The 19,727-nt window shown below is 43.7% G+C and overlaps 2 protein-coding genes across 2 annotated transcripts; one reads left to right on the top strand and one right to left on the bottom strand.

Moving 5' to 3' along the window:
* Positions 1-4: 4 nt before the first annotated feature.
* nsmce1 (NSE1 homolog, SMC5-SMC6 complex component) lies at positions 5-8,220 on the top strand. The gene is made up of 7 exons (XM_008121855.3): positions 5-138; positions 3,315-3,430; positions 3,553-3,630; positions 3,823-3,969; positions 6,430-6,546; positions 6,629-6,749; positions 7,964-8,220. Exons 1-7 carry the CDS (start codon positions 30-32, stop codon positions 7,972-7,974), a joined length of 699 nt encoding a protein of 232 aa, XP_008120062.1. The 5' UTR covers positions 5-29; the 3' UTR covers positions 7,975-8,220.
* On the bottom strand, positions 4,590-17,613 carry kdm8 (lysine demethylase 8). The gene is made up of 8 exons (XM_008121853.3): positions 17,461-17,613; positions 14,246-14,782; positions 12,239-12,405; positions 11,764-11,896; positions 10,173-10,220; positions 9,881-10,030; positions 9,704-9,796; positions 4,590-9,606 (listed from the first exon to the last, which is right to left on the bottom strand). Exons 1-8 carry the CDS (start codon positions 17,530-17,532, stop codon positions 9,442-9,444), a joined length of 1,365 nt encoding a protein of 454 aa, XP_008120060.2. The 5' UTR covers positions 17,533-17,613; the 3' UTR covers positions 4,590-9,441.
* Between the last annotated feature and the right edge of the window lie 2,114 nt (positions 17,614-19,727).

Raw genomic sequence — 19,727 nt, 5'->3', positions numbered from 1 at the left:
GTGAGGCCTACACTCCTCCTTCCGCAGCGATGTTGACGGAGGCGCACCGGCAGCTGCTCCAGGCGCTGATGGGTCTGGGCGTGGTGGAGGCGGAGCGGGCGCGGAAGCTGCAACGCCTGGCTTGCGAGGCCCACCGGGGTAAGAGGAGTCGCCTTGTCGAAACCCAGAATCATGGGCTTGCGGTATGGCCCTGTTCCAGCAGCATTCTCTCCTGACGTTTCGCCTGCATCTGTGGCTAACGGTATCTTCAGAGGATTGCTGGAAGTGAGGCAAGTCGAGTGTGTATATATATATATACACACTCGACTTGCCTCACTTCCATATATATATATAGGTAAAGGTTTTCCCCAGACGTTAAGTCCAGTCATGTCTGACTCTGGGGGTTGGTGCTCATCTCCATTTCTAAGCTGAAGAGCCGGCGTTGTCCATAGACACCTCCAAGGTCATAAGCATTATATATTACTACAGTAGAGTCTCACTTATCCAACATTCGCTTATCCAACGTTCTGGATTATCCAACGCATTTTTGTAGTCAATGTTTTCAATGCATCGTGATATTTGGGTGCTAAATTCGTAAATACAGTAATTACTACGTAGCATTAGTGCATATTGAACTACTTTTTCTGTCAAATTTGTTGTATAACATGATGTTTTGGTGTTTAATTTGTAAAATCATAACCTAATTTGATGTTTAATAGGCTTTTCCTTAATCCCTCCTTATTATCCAACATATTCGCTTATCCAACGTTCTGCCGGCCCATTTACGTTGGATAAGTGAGACTCTACTGTATATTGCAATATTATTAGTAATGTTACATTTAATATAAATATACAATTATAATGTATTATTTTTATATTGTATTATATTATATTGTAATCAGTGTATATATAATATATTAATTACAGTAGAGTCTCACTTATCCAACATAAACGGGCCTGCAGAACGTTGGATAAGCGAATATGTTGGATAATAAGGAGAGACTAAGAAAAAGCCTATTAAGCATCAAAATAGGTTATTATTTTACAAATTAAGCACCAAAACATCATGTTATACAACAAATTTGACAGAAAAAGTAGTTCAATACATGGTAATGCTATGTAGTAATTACTGTATTTACAAATTTAGTACCAAAATATCATGATGTATTGAAAACATTGACTACAGAAATGCGTTGGATAATCCAGAATGTTGGATAAGCGAGTGTTGGATAAATGAGACTCTACTGTATTAGTATAGCATAATATGAGTATTATATTTTATTTATTTATTTATTTCCAGCATTTATACCCCGCCCTTCTCACCCGGGCGGACTCAGGGCGGCTTACAACAGTTGGCAACATTAATGCCAATAACATAATAATAAAACAAAAACAGTACATATAATCAATTAAAACTATAAAAATACATCATTAAAATACATTATAACATTATAAATTAGACATATATAACAAATATAAATATATACACACATCTGTTTGGCAAATGTGAATCTCCATGAATAGTTCTTTCTCCCACCATGGACATTCCAGATATATAAACCCCACTTGCCTAGTTTTCAACACCTCACAACCTCTGAGGATACCTGCCATAGATGTGGGTGAAACGTCAGCAGAGAATGCTTCTGGAACATTGCCATACCGCCTGGAAAGCACACAATAACTCCAGTGTCACATCCGTTTGGCAAATCTGAATCTCCATGAATAGTTCTTTCTCCCACCGTGAACATTTCAGATATGTAAACCCCACTTGCTTAGTTTCCAACACCTCACAACCTCTGAGAATGCCTGCCATAGATGTGGGTGAAACGTAAGGAGAGAATGCTTCTGGAACATGGCCATACAGCCTGGAAAACTCACTGCAACCCAGTGATTCCAGCCATGAATGCCTTCAATAGCAGTGTAGTACCCTGTTTCCCCTAAAATAAGACATCCCCAGAAAATAAGACCTAGTAGAGGTTTTGCTGAATTGCTAAATATAAGGCCTCCCCTGAAAGTAAGACCTAGCAAAGTTTTTGTTTGGAAGCATGCCCAACGAACAGAACACCATAGCATGCAGGATCAGTAAATGTATATACCATAGAGTGTTGTATATGGAAATATTGCTAGTAACAAGAAATTATTGATAGTATTCACAGTTTGTCTGGTTATGCTGGTTTGTGATGACAACTACTGCACAGTATATACCTGTTTCCCCGAAAATAAGACAGTCTCTTATATTAATTTTTGCTCCCAAAGATGCGCTAGGTCTTATTTTCAGGGGATGTCTTATTTTTCCACAAAGACGAATTCACATTTATGGTTGAATTTTTAAAAATGAAAATTTATTATCTACTGTACACTAGCTGTCATCACAAAACAGCATAACCAAACTGAATCCTTTCAAGAATTTCTATATTATATTTTATTGCTATACTGTTTTAAAATTACTGTTTTAAATTTCTGTTTGTATGTAAATTTATGTTGTTGTTGGGCTTGTCCCTGTGTAAGCTGCCCTGAGTCCCTTCTGGGAGATGGAGGTGGGATACAAGAATAAAGTTATTATTATATTATTATTATTATTATTATTATTATTTCTTGTTACTACCTTTATTTCTATGTACAGCAATCTATGATATGTACCATTTACCGATCCTGCATGCTTGCAAACAAAATCTTTACTAGGTCATACTTTCGAGGGAGGCCTTATATTTAGCAACTAGCTTTGCCCGACCACGCGTTGCTGTGGCTTATGGGAATCCTTTGTGGCCAGGTGGAATAGCAGTGAATAGCCTTGCAGTCCCAAAGCCTGGCTGTTTTCTGGAGTAGCTGGAGCTTTTTGTTGTATGAACGTAGAGGCATGGATGAGGGGTCGTGCTGCCAAGTTTAGTGTTTCTGGGATGTGTAGTTTTGTTGTTTTGTCCTAGGCCGAAATTTCATTACCCTTTTATATATATAGATTCAGCAAAACCTCTACTAGGTCTTATTTTCTGGGGATGTCTTATTTTCAGGGAAACAGGGTAATAAATGTTCATTTTTTTTGTTCAACAATAAATGTGAATTCTTCTTCATGGAAAAATAAGACATCCCCTGAAAATAAGACCTAGCACATCTTTGGGAGCAAAAATTAATATAAGACACTGCCTTATTTTCGGGGAAACACTTAGTATGGCATCTTTAGTCTCTATAGTTGCCCAGCCATATATCTTTCATACGGTTTCATTCATACCAAATCCATTTAATTTCCACACATTATATTTTATGACAAGAGTCCAGAAAAAGGTCTCTTGGGCTGTGAGCTGTGACTGCTCTCTTTCTTTCTTTCTCTCTGCCCTCAGTGCCTCAGGAGCAGCTAGACACCTTCATTGGCACCATCAACATGCAGCTGAGGCCACTCTCCATGGAGATCCGGAAGGGCCTGGCCGAGGAGGACGGGAGGCCCCACTACGCCGTGGTCAGCAGCACCAGGAAGGGGGGAGAGCAACACCTTTGGGGGGAGGGTTCTTTGGGGGCTGGTTTGGCCCTCCTCCTGCAATGCCTCTTCTTGATGCCCCCACCTGCCTCCCCCTTGCCCAGGTGAACCTGGCAGAGAATGGGATCACCCAGCTGGCCAGCGACTATGCGGAAAATGAGCTGGAGCTCTTCAAGAAGACGGTGAGCCCTGGGCCAGAGGGGGGCACTCCCAGCTATTGGCTATGATGCTGGGGACAAGACACGGGCATCTTCAAATTGAGGACCTCCCGGCTCTGAGCAATCCCTGAGCCTCTGGCAAGCTGGCAACAGGCTTATGTGAATCGGAGGGCCAAAGCCTGAGGGTCACTCTGCCCCATCCTTTCATGCCTCCAGATGGACCTGATCCTCTCCTCGGAGAACGGCTTTGCATCCTCCACGGCCATTTTGAACCTAGCAGACCAGGTGAAGCCGAAGAAGATGAAGAAGGTGGAGGCCGAGCAGCTATTGCAGAGCCTGGTGCAGAGCAAGTGGCTGCAAGAGGTAAAGGCCTGTTGGGGAGATGGTGGAGATGGGGGCTTTTCCGTGGGATGTTGGGTTTCATCCCTGGACTGCACAAGTTTCTTGTGTCATCAAATCAAATCACGTATTATTGATTAGCCCATCGGCCGTATCAAAACATTTAACACATATACATACATACAACTTAATACAATTTAATACATACAACTTACAACCCGCGTTAAAAAAGAAGTTAAAATAAACAAGCTGTTAACAAGATCCCGTTCAGGTCAAATATCTGCATCACCTCCACAGTTTACCCCAATTGATTCCAAATATGCAATTCTCAGCTGTGTTGCTTTGAATAGGAAAAGGGCTGTTTTGTGTGTTATTTTAGGATTCTGGCCGGCCAACAAAAATGACATTTTAATATGTGGGTCCCAGTGTGTTTTGTGAATAATGTATGGCCCGAGGCATTGGTCTCTCTCTTTCTTATACAATTCACAGCCAAACAGTACATGTGTGATATCCTCCACCTCTGATGCTCAACAAATACAAAATCGTTCGTTGTATGGAACTTGATTAAACCTTCCATGTTTGACCATCGTATCCAGCTGCTCAAAACAAGCTCTTGTGTCATCAAGTTTCCAGTCCTCAATGAGTAGCTATAATAATTTTTAATAATAATAATTTTATTCTTGTACCCCGCCTCCATCTCCCCATGGGGACTCTGGCGGCTTACAAATGCAGAACAAAAGTACAATAACATCAGGAACCGAACAACACCGCAAATAAAAATTTAAAAAGACATAAATAAAATGACAACCATTAATAAAACACAGGTTTAAATACAGCAATAAAGTCATAAAAATGGACTGGGCATAAGTGCACTAAGTAAGACTTGTAAACATGGTGGAAGTTAAAGTGCTTTAAGTTCATGGGGGAGAAACCTTAAAAAGGGGGGTGAACCCTGAGACTAGTACGGGAAGTTTATCATTGCAAATAGGAGGTACTTATTCAAAAGCCTGAATGAAGAGCCACATTTTCAGGCTCTTCCTGAAGACGTCCGGAGTGGAAGCTTGCCTAATTTCCCTGGGGAGCGAGTTCCAGAACCGGGGGGGGGGGGGGGGCACTACGGAGAAGGCCCTTTCCCTCGTCCCTACCAACCACACTTGTGACGGAGGTGGGAGCGAGAGAAGGGCCTCCCCCTAGGAACGAAGAGATTGTGCGAGTAGCTAGGCTAGAGACAGAGCTAAGCTGAGGGATTCCTTCCCCCACATTCATTTTTTTGCTTTTTAATTATTATTTATTGCGTTCGCACCTGACTTTTTGATTCTCCAGTAGAAAAGAAAAACAATTAAATACCACCAGTAACAAACCCACTGGACATTCAAAATCTATGCCAACATAGCAGGCCCCTGGGGATGCTGAATCTTTCAGGATAATACTCAAAAGAGTAATCTGGGAGGGGAGAAAGGAACACGTGGAACTCCCTAGCATACCAGGACTTTAGTATTGAAATCCACATTTCTATGCACGTTTTCCCCCCAAAAAAGGCTTGATTTTTCCTCTTCCTGCTAGCCACTGTCTCTCCCCACCCCCCTTTTGATGAAGTAGTAATTGAATTCTGTGAGGGAACTTCTTTTTTAAGTTTTATTGCCCTGGGCTGGCCATGTGGCCTTTCAGCATTTTTCAGTCTTCTGCTTTTCTTTCTACCTATGAGGATGCACATTTTCACTCTCTCCAGGCAAAATGTATCTGCATTGACTTTTTACCCTTTTACCTGTTTAGAAGATCATATTTAGTAGGCTAGTTAGTTCCAAGACTACTTCTATCAAGAATGTAATTCTTTTGCTTCAATAAATATTTTTGGACCTAAAGTTCTGACTCTGCAATCCTAAGCCATCCTAAGGAAGAGCTTGAAAACCTGGCTCTTCACTCAGGCCTTTGGATGAAGATTGCTCATCCCCATAACAATCCTGTATCCGTGACCATTCTTGTACCGGTTTGCACTTTTTACTTTTGTCAACTTGATATAGACACAGGGTCTATTCCCATCCCAATTTGCACTTCCAAGAATTTGCAGCACTTCGTGTTTACAATATTTATATGGTGCACTTTATCCAATCTATTTTTACAACCTCTCCATTTTAATCCATGTTTTTATTAAGTTTTTGTCATTTACTTTATTGGTTAATGTTTACATTTTTAATTGTGCATGTCTCTTGTCTGTTGTCATGTTTTATTTGGGCTTGGCCCCATGTAAGCCGCCCTGAATCCCCTTTGGGGAGATAGAGGCGGGGTATAAAAATAAAGTTATTATTATTATTATAAGGAATACAAGCTTATCCCAACTCATCACATGTACGTTTCTGCTGGTTATAAAGTTTACTTCTGGTGCTCTGCTATATTTAAGGTGGAATCACCCCAACTGAGGGTTATTTTTGAGCCTAACAGCTCAGATTCCCCAACAATCTTATCTTTCCTTCCTTGCGGCTGCAGAAGGAGGGGGAGTACACGCTCTCGATCCGCAGCATCTTGGAGCTGGAGCAGTACATCTTCCGCCATTACCCGGACATGGCCCACAAGTGCCACTTCTGCCACAGTCTCTGCATCCAGGTAAATAGGCAGGAGATTTGGGGGGGGGGCTTCTTCTCTCCCAGAAGCTGCTAAACCCACCAGTTGCTCTTCTGTCCTTCAGAGCCAGATCTGTGAGGATTGTGGGACCGCAGTGCACCTACACTGCCTGGCCAGGTACTTCCGCACACAGGCCGAGCCCCGCTGTCCACACTGCAAGCAATTCTGGCCTCACCGGGTGCCAGGTGAGAGCACCTTTGCTATATAATAGCTGAGAAATATGCACCGCAATAAAGGTTCAAAGCATAGAACACAATATGTATATTAGAGCATCGTATACATAATAATGTTAACAATAATACAAATAATAATACAACTGATGACCAAATTCAGTCAGCTGTAGTGGCACACAGTCGTAACTTAAAGTAGTAACCTACAGAGTATAAAGATTTATAGACTGCAATCATCCAGATTTAAATGCTACACAGCAGTTTTCAGTATAAAACATATATCAGACATATATCAACCAGACTCCAACTAAAATTTGTTAGCGACACAGTATGTGTACATTCAGTCTCTCCAAAATGGTATGTAATATGCTGTGAAACTAAATACAGTAGTCTCACTTATCCAACATTCGCTTATCCAACGTTCTGGATTATCCAACGCATTTTTGTAGTCAATGTTTCAATACATCATGATATTTTGGTGCTAAATTCGTAAATACAGTAATTACTACGTAACATTACTGCCTATAGAACTACCTTTTCTGTCAAATTTGTTGTATAACATGATGTTTTGGTGCTTAATTTGTAAAATCATAACCAAATTTGATGTTTAATAGGCTTTTCCTTAATCTCTCCTTGTTATCCAATGTATTCGCTTATCCAACATTCTGCCGGCCCGTTTATGTTGGATAAGTGAGACTCTACTGTATATCAGTGTACAAATCAATTGGCTCAAACCTGGCTTGGAGTAAAAAAAAAAAATCAAAGTCTCTGTAGTCTTGGAGCAAATCTATAGCACTTCTCAGGAGCACCTTTGCTCCCAAAGGCCCTTTTCTCCCTTCTGCCCCACTTCTTTTCCTGGCTTAACCCTCACCCTCCTTGGATGATGCTTCTCTTTGCCCAAAGAACCAAGCTTCCCCCTGGGCCGGGCTGTGGCGCAGCCTGGAAAGCAAGCCAGCTGCAACAAATCACTCTGACCAAGAGGTCATGAGTGCGAGGCCAGCCCGTGCCTGCGTCTTGTCTCTGTTCTATGTTATGGCATTGGATGTTTACCTTTATGTGTGCAATGTGATCCGCCCTGAGTCCCCTTCGGGGTGAGAAGGGCAGAATATAAATGCTGTAAATAAATAAATAAATTATCATGCCCTGGATGGCGGCAAAAGGGGCAGTACTGACTGCCGCAAAGGTTCCCCCAAATGACCCCATGTCTCTGTCTTTCTCTCTGCTTCCAGCCCAGAGCTGAGCCCACAGGACCCCAGCCGCCAGTGGGAGCCTCAACGAGGGCAGGAGGAGACCCCCAGCCTCAGACGGCTTCAAAGGGCCCAGTTGGAATAGCCAGGGCAGTTACAGTTGTTGTAAAGTTTGTTGAAAAGGAATAAGTTTGAAATAGTGGGCTTTTTTATAACTTTTGAATTAAAACAACTTCTTGTAAAGTTTAAAATAAAACAGTTTATTATAAATTTTCAAATAAAAATCTGGTTTGGTTCTCCTTGGTTAGCCACCTTGCTTTTCATCTCCACCAGCTGTGAGGAGTTTTCAATTTGGAAGGCAGGATTCTTAGAAACATAGTTGGTTTTATTCCAGTTCAGGTTCTGATGAATCCCCAAAGGGCAACAGTTCCCCACACCTTCTTCTCCCTGGCTCCTCCAATACCCCGTCTCTTGGCTCTCTGCCAGGCCCTCCCAATGGCAGCACTAAAAAGCGTTGGGTTTCATCCCTGAACTGCATAAGTCTTTTGTGTCATTAAGTTTCCAGTCCTCAATGAGTATCTAGGCTAGAGACAGGGCTAAGTTGAGGGACTCCTTCCCCCACATTCCTATGCATGTTTACCCAAAAAGGGCTGTCTTTCAATAAATATTTTCGTAGTTTCGACTCTGCAATCCTAAACCATCCTAAGAAATAGACGCTTGTCTCAGCTCATCACATGTGTGCTGGTACAGCTGTACCAGAAACTTCAACTTTATTTTCTTGCTGCAAATGTTTGCAATCATAGGACAGGCCACCTGTTAATCACCATTAAATTTGGTTCCGCCCCTTGTTCAGGGCTCTGGGAGGGAAGGAGCCATTTTTAAGTTAGTCTCACTTAGGAAGCTCAGCTATAGGACGTAGACCAGCTCGTCCCGTAAAAAGCTTCATATTTCAAGAACACCAGGGATAAAGACCGTCCGGGGATACAGAACAACAGCACAGAAACATCTGCAAGCCTTGGCTGGTAGGTCCACTCGACAACCAGACGCACTTGGAGTCGGCAGTGGGTCCCAGACCAGCTAGGCCCAGAAAATAGATAGCCTGGGAGGGGTTATAAGAGGGTTTTCACAGTTATTCAAAGCCAATTGCCTGTCCTGTGGGACAAGACTCCTTGAAGATTTATTATTTGTTCGTCAATAAAGACTTTGTTATTTCTTTAAAGACTTCAAGGCCATCTTCAGGGAAATTTCTCAACAACCTTTCTTTAGGCACCCTGGCTTCCCGCTGGGCGTAAAGCGTATGTCCTATATAATAGACCGGCCCAGCGTGTGACAGAACAACATGAAAGTTTTTTTTTTTTTTTGCTGGTTGTGATTTCTGGTACTTGCTATATTTATGGTGGAATCGCCCAACTGAGGGTTATTTTGAGCCTAACAGCTCAGATTCCCCAACAAAAAAGGCTGCAACAAGCCCCTCTGGCTGGTACCTTTGCTTTTCCTCATGCATCTGCTCCAGGTCGGAGCTATGACCACCAGAAGCTGACAGAGAAGCTGGTGTCCAAAGCCCGGACATAGTGCCAGTGTCCAGCCGGGATGAAGAGAACCTGCCCGGGGCCCAGGAGGCCCTCCTGGAAGGCTGCGGCCTGGAACCGGGGGAATGTCTCCAGGTCGGGGTCCTCCACGTCCACCTGGAAGGGAAGCGGAGTCTGGTTGCTGCTCCCCATGCTTCCAGACATCCTTGTCCCGAGGAGAATGGCAATGTGGAAGCTCACTGAGGGCACTCACCTGGCTTGTGTTGTGGAGGAGGTGGCCTTCGTGTGGGTACAGCCGCTCCGACTGCTGGGGCGAATACAAGCGGATGTACTTCTGGCCCATAACCTGGAAGGGAAGAAACAGCAGTGCTCAGGCAGTCCCCTCACGGCGGTCTCTAGACCTGAGGATGCCACTGGCCCTGGAACCCACTTGGACCAGGAAGTTGTGCTGCGGGTCATGATGGAGTGGGGAGACGGTGCCAGCCGGACCAAACCAGGCGTTCACGGTGATGTCGTCCTCGTCTCCTTCGCCCAGGCAGCAGTAGTCGGGGACCCCAATGTCCGCCTTCAGCTCCGGGATCTGAAAGCCAAGGAAAGACAGGGGAAAGTGAGTCAGGCCAAGGGGGTTGGAGAGGGAGCTCATAGCCCTTTCTGAGGGATCCTGAGGGCAGAGCCTTCCGGGAAGACATAGAAGTAAAGGGAGAACTGGCTCCTACGTTTACCTGTTCAAAAAGCTGGTGCTGAGCCAGGTATCCAGTGCGGTTTGGGAACTGAAAGGAAAAGAGACAAGGAGTCAGAAATTAAAACACAACTGAAAGCCTGTATCTCTTCCAGCAGGCCGACCAGTTTTGACAATGAATTTTAAAATCACATTCTATGTTTATTGTGTTTTAATTTTCATGTCATGCATATGTGCATGTTTTAATATGTGCTTTTATAAAGGTAAAGGTTTCCCCTGACGTTAAGTCCAGTCATGTCTGACTCTGGGGGCTGGTGCTCATCTCCATTTTTAAGCCGAAGAGCCGGCGTTGTCCGTAGAAACCTCCAAGGTCATGTGGCCGACATGACTGCATGGAGAGCCCTTACCTTCCCGCCGGAAGTATATACAGTATTGGAGCCCCGGTGGCGAAGTGTGTTAAAGCACTGAGCTGCTGAACTTGCAGACCGAAAGATCCCAGTTTCAAATTCTGGGAGCGGAGTGAGCACCCACTGTTGCTCCAGCTTCTGCCAACCTAGCAGTTCGAAAACATGCCAATGTGAGTAAATCAATAGGTACCGCTCCGGCAGGAAGGTAACAGCGCTCCATGCAGTCATGCCGGCCACATGAACTTGGAGGTGTCTACGGACAACGCCGGCTCTTTGGCTTAGAAATGGAGATGAGCACCAACCCCCAGAGTCAGACATGACTGGACAACATCAGGGGAAACCTTTACCTTTTTATATTATTATTATTATTATTATTATTATTATTATTTGAAGGCTTATCATTGTAAGGAAACCAGAATATTTGGGGTGAGGATCCTGCAGTGACCCAGATTCCTCATCTGTGTAACCTGAAAGGTGGCACAATCCTGAATCAAGCAGATGGCAGCATATCCTCGATTTATTAAAAGCCATAACAGAGACTTTTGGTCCTTCAAACCCAATGCCCCTCCCACTCCAAGGCCATACTTGTTGGGAATCATCCTGGACTACTCAAGTCTAGATGTAGTCAGATAGATGATAGAGTTAGATTGAGGGAATCCTTTCCCTGTTTCCAAAGCATGCCCAGACAGGCTTTACTGTGTTTCACTCTATCCTGTGTACGTCACATCCCTTACTTTGAAGTTAGTAGAAATGTGAATCTTTAGGGACACTAACTTCCCATTGGTCAGAATGTCTTTTATGGCCCCAATAAACTGGACCGTGAGGTTGGAACAATTTTGGTTCTCTCTTCTCCCTTTGTTCTTCAAGCTAACAACACATCCTGCCATCTCTCCTGGCAAGATGTAACTATTTAGATGTATGTTATTTTTCCTTTCTTATTTTCCCTTAGAAACCAGTCTAGAGTAGACTAGACAGCTCCCAAGCCTTTCTATCTTTTTCTTTTTACCTGAATACTTTTTGAACTTTTATTGAGACTCTGAAGTCCATTGCAATCCTAAATGGTCAAAGGCTTCTCTTTGCTCGCCCCGTGTAAGTAACTGCTGCATTTGAAAGCTTTGCTGATTTTTGGTAGAATCTCCCCCAGAGATGGTTGCATTGAGTCTAACCACTCAGAGATTACAACAATACTGACAGACCCCTTCTTTCTTGTGGAATAAAAGTCCTAACCTCATTCTCGATGTATCTGTCGATGAACTCCCCGACAGTCATGAGGGCCTGGGACCACTCCTGGTCCGTGTACCGGGAGCCCAACTCCACTGGGACAGTCCGACTGCCAGCCACCTGCTGCAGGTACGGTACACTGCAACAGAGAGAAGTCCTATTAACGTTGCCTGGGGATTTATTTATTCATTCTTTATTTACAGCATTTATATTCCGCCCTTCTCATCCTGAAGGGGACTCAGGGCGGATCACATTACACATATAAGGCAAACATTCAATGCCTTTTTAACATAGAACAAAGACAAGACAAACATAGGCTCCGAGCGGGCCTCGAACTCATGACCTCCTGGTCAGAGTGATTCATTGCAGCTGCTCTCCAGCCTGCGCCACAGCCCGAGCCCACAGTCCTTCTCTCCCCAACGCACTAGTAAGGCAATAGGGCTGAAGCCACCTGAGCTGGAATCTACCACCTGATGCTCACCTCCACTTCTTCATGCAGGGCCAGTGGCTCACGGCCCCCTCCAGAACCACAGGCTGCTGAGGGGTCAGGTGGTGGTCCCGGAAGTGCTCCAGCGATGGGCAGAGAAGGTGCGGAATGGACGCCTCGCTCTTCACGGAGGGGATCACAGAGAAGTCCCTTTGGATCTTCTGCAGCAGGGAGCCAAAACAAGAAGGGTGCTTTTAAGCTTGGGTTCTGAGGCTTGCAAGGCTCTGCTCAGAGATCCTTTCCACTGTCCATGGATGACAGCGATACAGAGCCAGAAAGAGGACCTGGAAAGGGAAGGGGAACCATTTTAAATCCGCATTTCATCAATGGATTTTATCTTGTGTTTTAACTCTTGCATATCTTGTATGTCTTTAAAAAATGTTTTATGTATTGCTGTAACAATGCGTTCTGCTTCAAGCTTCAGGGAGAGGCAAGTAATAAATTCCTGATTATGATTCCCCTATTTAAGGTAAAGGTAAAGGTTAAAAAAAAAAAAGAACCAGAAATATTGTATATTCACAAGCTTTAGGAAATAACATATACAGTAGAGCAGGGGTCCCCAAACTAAGGCCCGGGGGCCGAATGCGGCCCTCCAAGGTCATTTACCTGGCCCCCACTCTCAGTTTTATAATACATTTTTATATCAGTTTTAATAATATAATATATTGTATATACATATAATATTGATAAAAATATTATAATGTTATACAATATAATACTAATAATAATACCATATAATAATATTAATTATATGTTATATATTACATATAGTGTTACAATATAGTGGTATAGTTCAATATAGTAATGTATAATGCTAATATTGTGCTATGCTAATAATAAATTTTATGTACATACAGCTGCTCTGAGTCCCCTTCGGGGTAAGAAGGGTGGGATATAAATGTAGTAAATAAATGTAGTAAATAAATAAATAAATAATTTTAGACTTAGGCTCACCCAAATTCTGAAATGACTTGAAGGTACACAACAACAAACACCAATCCTAATTAACTTGACTATCTTATTGGCCAGTAGCAGGCCCATACTTTCCATTGAAATCCTGATAGGTTTATGTTGGTTAAGATTGTTTTCATTTTTAAATGTTGTATTGTTCTTTCATTGTTGTTGTTGTTTTGCACTACAAATAAGACATGTGCAGTGTGCATAGGAATTTGTTCGTATTTTTTTTCAAATGATAATTCAGCCCCTCAACAGTCTGAAGGATTGTAGACCGGCCCTTTGCTTTAAAAGTTTGAGGACCCCTGCAGTAGAGTCTCACTTATCCAAGCTAAATCCAAGCTATCCTAGCAACCTGAAAGATAGTTGCATCTATCAAGTAGGAAATAAGGTACCACTTATAAAAAAAGTGGGGAGACAAGTTTAACTAATTTACAACGTTGGAATGAGGAAGTGCCATCAGAGTGGATGATGAAGCAGCTGCTCCCCCCTGTGGCCAGAATCGAACATCCCCTCAGGAGAAGGTTAAATTGCCTCTGCGTCTGTCTGTCTCTGTTCGATGTGTTTATGGGCATTGAATGTTTGCCTTAAATGTACATAATGTGATCCACCCTGAGTCCCCTTTGGGGTGAGAAGGGCGGAATATAAATGCTGTAAATAAAATAAATAAAGAAAACATGCCAATGTGAGTAGATCAATAGGTAGCGCTCTGGCGGGAAGGTAACGGCGCTCCATGCAGTCATGCCGGCCACATGACCTTGGAGGTGTCTACGGTCAACGCCGGCTCTTCGGTTTAGAAATGGAGATGAGCACCAACCCCCAGAGTCAGACTTGACTGGACTTAACGTACCTTTTATACAGCCACAGTTATAGCCAATTTACCAGCTGTTAGGATTTCTGGGAATTGAAGGCCAAAACATCTGGGGATTCACAGGTTGAGAACCACTGCCCTAGTGATTCCGACTGTGAAAGCCTTCGGCAATTGCGGGGGAAGGGGATTGAGTTTCTGCTCCCTGCTTGAGGCTGGCCAAACTGCGAGTGCTATACCTTGGGAGGGGGTCTGTCCTCCTCCTCCTCCGCCTCCTTCTTCTCTTTGTCCTCTTCAAGGCCCTGCAGGTGCTGCTGGAGGAGGCCAACCGCTCTCTGCAAGGCGTCTCCTGGGAGTGGAGCCCCCAGGAGCAGGCCCAAGTCGCACTGGCGCAGAGCCTGGCGGGGTCCGCCCTGAGGGTCCTGGCGGCAGAGTCCCAGGGCGCGGAGGAGGCAGCCCCAGGCGAAGGCCCTGCGCCAGGTCCCCTGCACTTCCCTCCAGGGCCCTACATTCAGCCGCTCCCAGCAGAAGTCGCACGCTGCACCACTCAGGAACAAGAGGCGCCCCAGACTGGGGTCCCCAGGTTGGAGGGGCCCTTGGAGCAGCCCAGCCGCTTCCTCCAGTAGCCAGGTTACAGCAGGGTCCACTTTTTCCTCCTCCGAGGGGCCCAGATCAAGGGTCAGAGCCTGTTTTGGGAGCAGTGCCAGCAGCGAGGGCCAAAATGCAGATGGGCTGCCATTGCTCCTCTCCGGGGAACACAGGACTCCTTTTTCTCTCTGGAAAAGACGAAGAGAAGGACCAGGGAAGTGAGACAGAAGGATGATTCATTAATAGAGGCCTGCTAGGTAAATTTGGATTATTTGTATAGAAATACATATCAGAAGGTAATGGCACTCCATGCAATCATGCCGGCCACATGACCTTGGAGGTGTCTACAGACAACGCCGGCTCTTCGGCTTAGAAATGGAGAGGAGCACCAACCCCCAGAGTCAGACATGACTGGACTTAACGTCAGGGGAAAACCTTTACCTTTATTTACTGCAACATTTCTACCCCGCCCTTCTCACCCACAAAGGGGACTCCGAGCGGCTTACAACTATAAACACATATATAAAACAATTCCAATTGCATCTCAATTCAATTTAAAATTAAATTACATGAAAACATTCATATAAAAATACATATATACATTCAAGGTGCATTCTGAGTCCGAACCAGGTCTGTCGTTATATCTTGAATCATTATAGTTGCATTTAATGCTGCTTATATAAGCCTGGTCCCACAACCAAGTTTTCACTTTTTTCCCCAAAAAGATAGAAGAGAGGGAGCCTCTCTGATTTCATTTGGAAGGGCATTCCATAGCCATGTGTGTGTTAATTTTTTCTTTCATTACTGCTTTTTAATACATTTTCATTGCATTATTTAAACTTATTTCAGTTAGGGGATGGACATTTGTGACTGCTGCGATTTTCCTGGGCTGTTTGGCCATGTTCCAGAAGCATTCTCTCCTGACTTTTCATCCACACCTATGGCAGGCATCCTCAGAGGTTGTGAGGTCTGTTGGAAACTAGGCAAGTGGGGTTTATATATATGTGGAATAAAGAACTCTTGTCTACTGGAGACATGTGTGGACAAGTCTACATAGAGACCCCCAAATGCAGCAACCAGACACGAATCAAGGAACATGAAAGGCACTGCAGATTAACTCAACCAGAGAAGCCAGCCATAGCAGAGCACCTGATGAACCAACCTGGACTCAGCAGATTATATGAGAACATAGAAATGCTGGACCACTCTCAAAACCCCCATGTACGACTACACAGAGAAGCCATAGAAAACCACAAGCATGTGGACAATTTCAACAAAAAGGACAAACCCATGAAAATGCACAAAATCTGGCTCCCAGTATTAAAAAAATTCTAAAATCAGGACAGTAAATAAAGAACAAAAGAGCCCCGGTGGCAAAGTGTGTTAAAGCGCTGAGCTGCTGAACTTGCAGACTGAAAGGTCCCAGGTTCAAATCCCGGGAGCGGCTTGAGTGCCTGCTGTTAGCTCCAGCTCCTGCCAACCTAGCAGTTGGAAAACATGGAAATGTGAGTAGATCAATAGGTACTGCTCCGGCGGGAAGGTAACAGCGCTCCATGCAGTCATGCCAGTGGCCACATGACCTTGGAGGTGTCTACGGACAACGCCGGCTCTTGGGCTTAGAAATGGAGATGAGCACCAACCCCCAGAGTCGGTTACGACTAGACTTAACGTCAGGGGAAACCTTTACCTATATATAGATACTAGCTTTGCCCGGCCACGCGTTGCTGTGGCTTATGCTTTCAGAGTGTTGCTCTTTATTTACTGCCCTGATTTTGTTCTGTATTATTATATCACAGTAATTATTACATTTTATTTTTATAATCTTCTATTATCTGCTTAGAACTGGATTATATGAGGCCCCTCCTACACAGCTGTATAAAATGCACACTGAAGTGGATTATATGGCAGTGTGGAGTCCAGATAATCCAGTTCAAAGCAGATAATATAAGATTATAATTGGGTAATATAGCTGTGTGGAAGGGCCTTGAGTCTACACTGCCATATAATCCAGTTAAAATCTGATAATCTGTATTTTATAGGCAGTGTGGAAGAGGCCTAAGTGAGGCCTAACTCTGCCTGTCCCCTGGGCTGAGTGCGTTGCTAGGAGACCAAGTGGGCAGAGCTTAGCCTTCTAATTGGCAGCAATTGGATAAAAACAATTCTTCCTCTCCCTCTAATGAGGACTTTATTTTTCTTTTCTTTTTGTTGTATGAACGTAGAGGCATGGATGAGGGGTTGTGCTGCCAATTTTAGTCTTTCTAGGATGTGTAGTTTTGTTGTTTTGTCCTAGGCCGAAATTTCATTACCCTTTTATATATATAGATCTTCTGCCAACCTAGCAGTTCAAAAACATGCCAATGTGAGTAGATCAATAGGTACCACTTCTGCGAGAAGGTAACGGTGCTCCATGCAGTCATGCCGGCCACATGACCTTGGAGGGGGGAAACCTTTACCTTTACCTTAAATAAAGAACAACACTCAGAAAACAGGGAAATTCCAGACAGGAAACAATCAGGGCCAGCTAACACCTCCCAACAAAGGATTCCCCCAGGCAGGAAGCAGCCATGCTTTGTAGCTGCAAGGCCATTCAATGGTAATCAAACAGACAAGAGTTCTTTCTCCCACCCTGGACCTTCCACATATATATCAACCCAACTTGCCTAGTTTCCAACAGACCTCACGGCCGGTAGGATGTTAGGGATTGTGGGAGTTGGAGTCTAAAATACCCAAGTTTGTCCATGCCTGATTTACTAGAGAAGAGTGGGGAAGCAGCTACGGAGAGAGAGAAGGGTCAGAATGGGTCAAAGGCGAAACCAAGGCCAGTTCCCTCCCTCCCTCCTTCCCAGTGGGCCCTCCGCGCCCGTGCCTCCTTCTCCGGGCTCCTTCGGGCGGCGGTGGGGGTCTCCCCGGCTCCCGACGTGAGAGAGGTTCCCTCCATGGCGGCACCCGGCTCGAAGGCCTAACGTGAGTGTCTTTTTCTTCATTTACGTTTCTGGGCGTATTTCCTTGTGTGCGCATGCGCAGTAACGGCGCGCTCTGTTTCGAAGTACTGTAGTAAAAAGGCCTGATTCCGTCTGAGCCGGCCTTTCCTCCCAGCGCGCATGCGCGAGGCCTGTGTGAAGTCCAACTTATGAACAAGTTGGGCGCTATGTGTTGTCGAAGTCTTTCGTGGCCGGAATCATTGGGTTGCTGAGAGTTTCCCAGACTGCATGGCCATGTTCCAGTAGCATTCTCTCCTGACGTTTCGCCTGCATCTGTGCCTGGCATCTTCAGAGGTTCTGTTGGCAGTGAAGCAAATGGAGAGTGTATATATTACTAGCTGTGCCCGGCCACACGTTGCTGTGGCAAAGTGGTGGTGATATTGGTTAAAAATTGTTGTGTAATTTTTATTTGACGTTATTTGCAATTTTGTATTAATTTTATTGTAAGTTATATTTTTATTTATTATATTTTATTATTTTCTTGTATTATTTTTAGTTATTTTCTGTTATTATAGTATTTTATTGTATTAATTTTTAGTGTTTTTTATTATTTTTTATTGGGTTGCTAGGAGACCAAGTTGGAGGAGCTTAGCCTTCTAACTGGCAGCAATTGGATAAAAGCAATTATTCCTCTCTCTCTAATTAGGACTTTATTTTTCTTTTCTTTTTGTTGTATCAACCTAGAGGCGTGGATGATGGGTTGTGTTGTCAAATTTCGAGGTTGGGGGGCCTGTAGTTTTGTTGTTTTGTGGGTCGCCGTGATGCCATCACTCTTTTATATATATAGATATACAATAGAGTCTCCCTTATCCAACATAACGTTGGATAAGCAAATATGTTGGATAATAAGGAGGGATTAAGGAAAAGCCTTATTGATGAATCAGGTCTCGGCTCACCTCCTTCTCACCAGTCAGACCACTAAAGCATCGGCAAAGTGGCACCAACAAATGACAGCTCAGTTGTAAATTATCTGCTGATCCCAGAGGCACTATACGTTATTTACAAGCTATATACAATACTAAACACCATCACTTTTTTATTGTCCATGCATTCCTAAGACTTTTATCTGTGTGGGACAATACTGAAATGTATGTATTGAACTCAGTCATTGAATATACTTATCTGTCATTGTGGAAAACGTATAAGCATGAATATTATGTTCTATGTGATGTTGTAAACAGTCTTCATTGGTCCAATTTTCATGCGTCTGGAATGATTATATTTAGTCTGTTATCATTGCTTTATTTTGTATATTAGGGTAGTATATTAGCTAGTAATACGACAACTTTATATCTACATCCCAACATTCCACAGTTCATGACGAATGTTCCGTCCACCGCAGTTGAAACAGAAGTCTTGACCCATTGGCCCTGCAGGCAATCAATCAGGACCGGCATGTAATTAACTCCTGTGCTGCAGGAAAGCTGTCCGGAACACATAGACACAATCCAACAGCAACAATTGATTTTAACATTCCACACTGTAACAACAAAATCACTGACAATTTACATTAGTTCCTCTGATTGATTACAGAAAACAGCAGCCATAAGCAGTCCTTTCTTAGTCCATAAATCTGCTTCAGTGAAGATCAGCAGCAAACAAGGCCTCAGAGATAGTCAGGCCTCTCAGAGTAGAGAGCCATCTTCTTTCCAGCCAGTATTCAGTAGACAATCTCTCACACAAACACACACACACAAACACAGAAACCTGTTCAAACTGGTTCTCCAGCAGCAGGACAGCTACAGTTGCAAAACCGATTCCTAGGTCCTTGCAAACTCAGCCAATCGGCTTCATGCATTTGAGTTTCCAGTTAACACACATATACAGTAGAGTCTCACTTATCCAACACTCGCTTATCCAATGTTCTGGATTATCCAACGCATTTTTGTAGTCAATGTTTTCAATATATCGTGATATTTTGGTGCTAAATTCATAAATACAGTAATTACTACATAGCATTACTGCGTATTGAACTACTTTTTCTGCCAAATTTGTTGTATAACATGATGTTTTGGTGCTTCATTTGTAAAATCATAACCTAATTTGATGTTTAATAGGCTTTTCCTTAATGCCTTCTTATTATCCAACATATTCGCTTATCCAACATTCTGCCGGCCCATTTATGTTGGATAAGTGAGACTCTATTGTAGTA

The sequence above is a fragment of the Anolis carolinensis genome, unplaced genomic scaffold, assembly GCF_035594765.1.
Source record: "Anolis carolinensis isolate JA03-04 unplaced genomic scaffold, rAnoCar3.1.pri scaffold_13, whole genome shotgun sequence".
Taxonomy (NCBI): Eukaryota; Metazoa; Chordata; class Lepidosauria; order Squamata; family Dactyloidae; genus Anolis; species Anolis carolinensis.
Note: the sequence above shows the minus strand (reverse complement) of the source record. Positions and strands in the feature narration are given on the sequence as shown.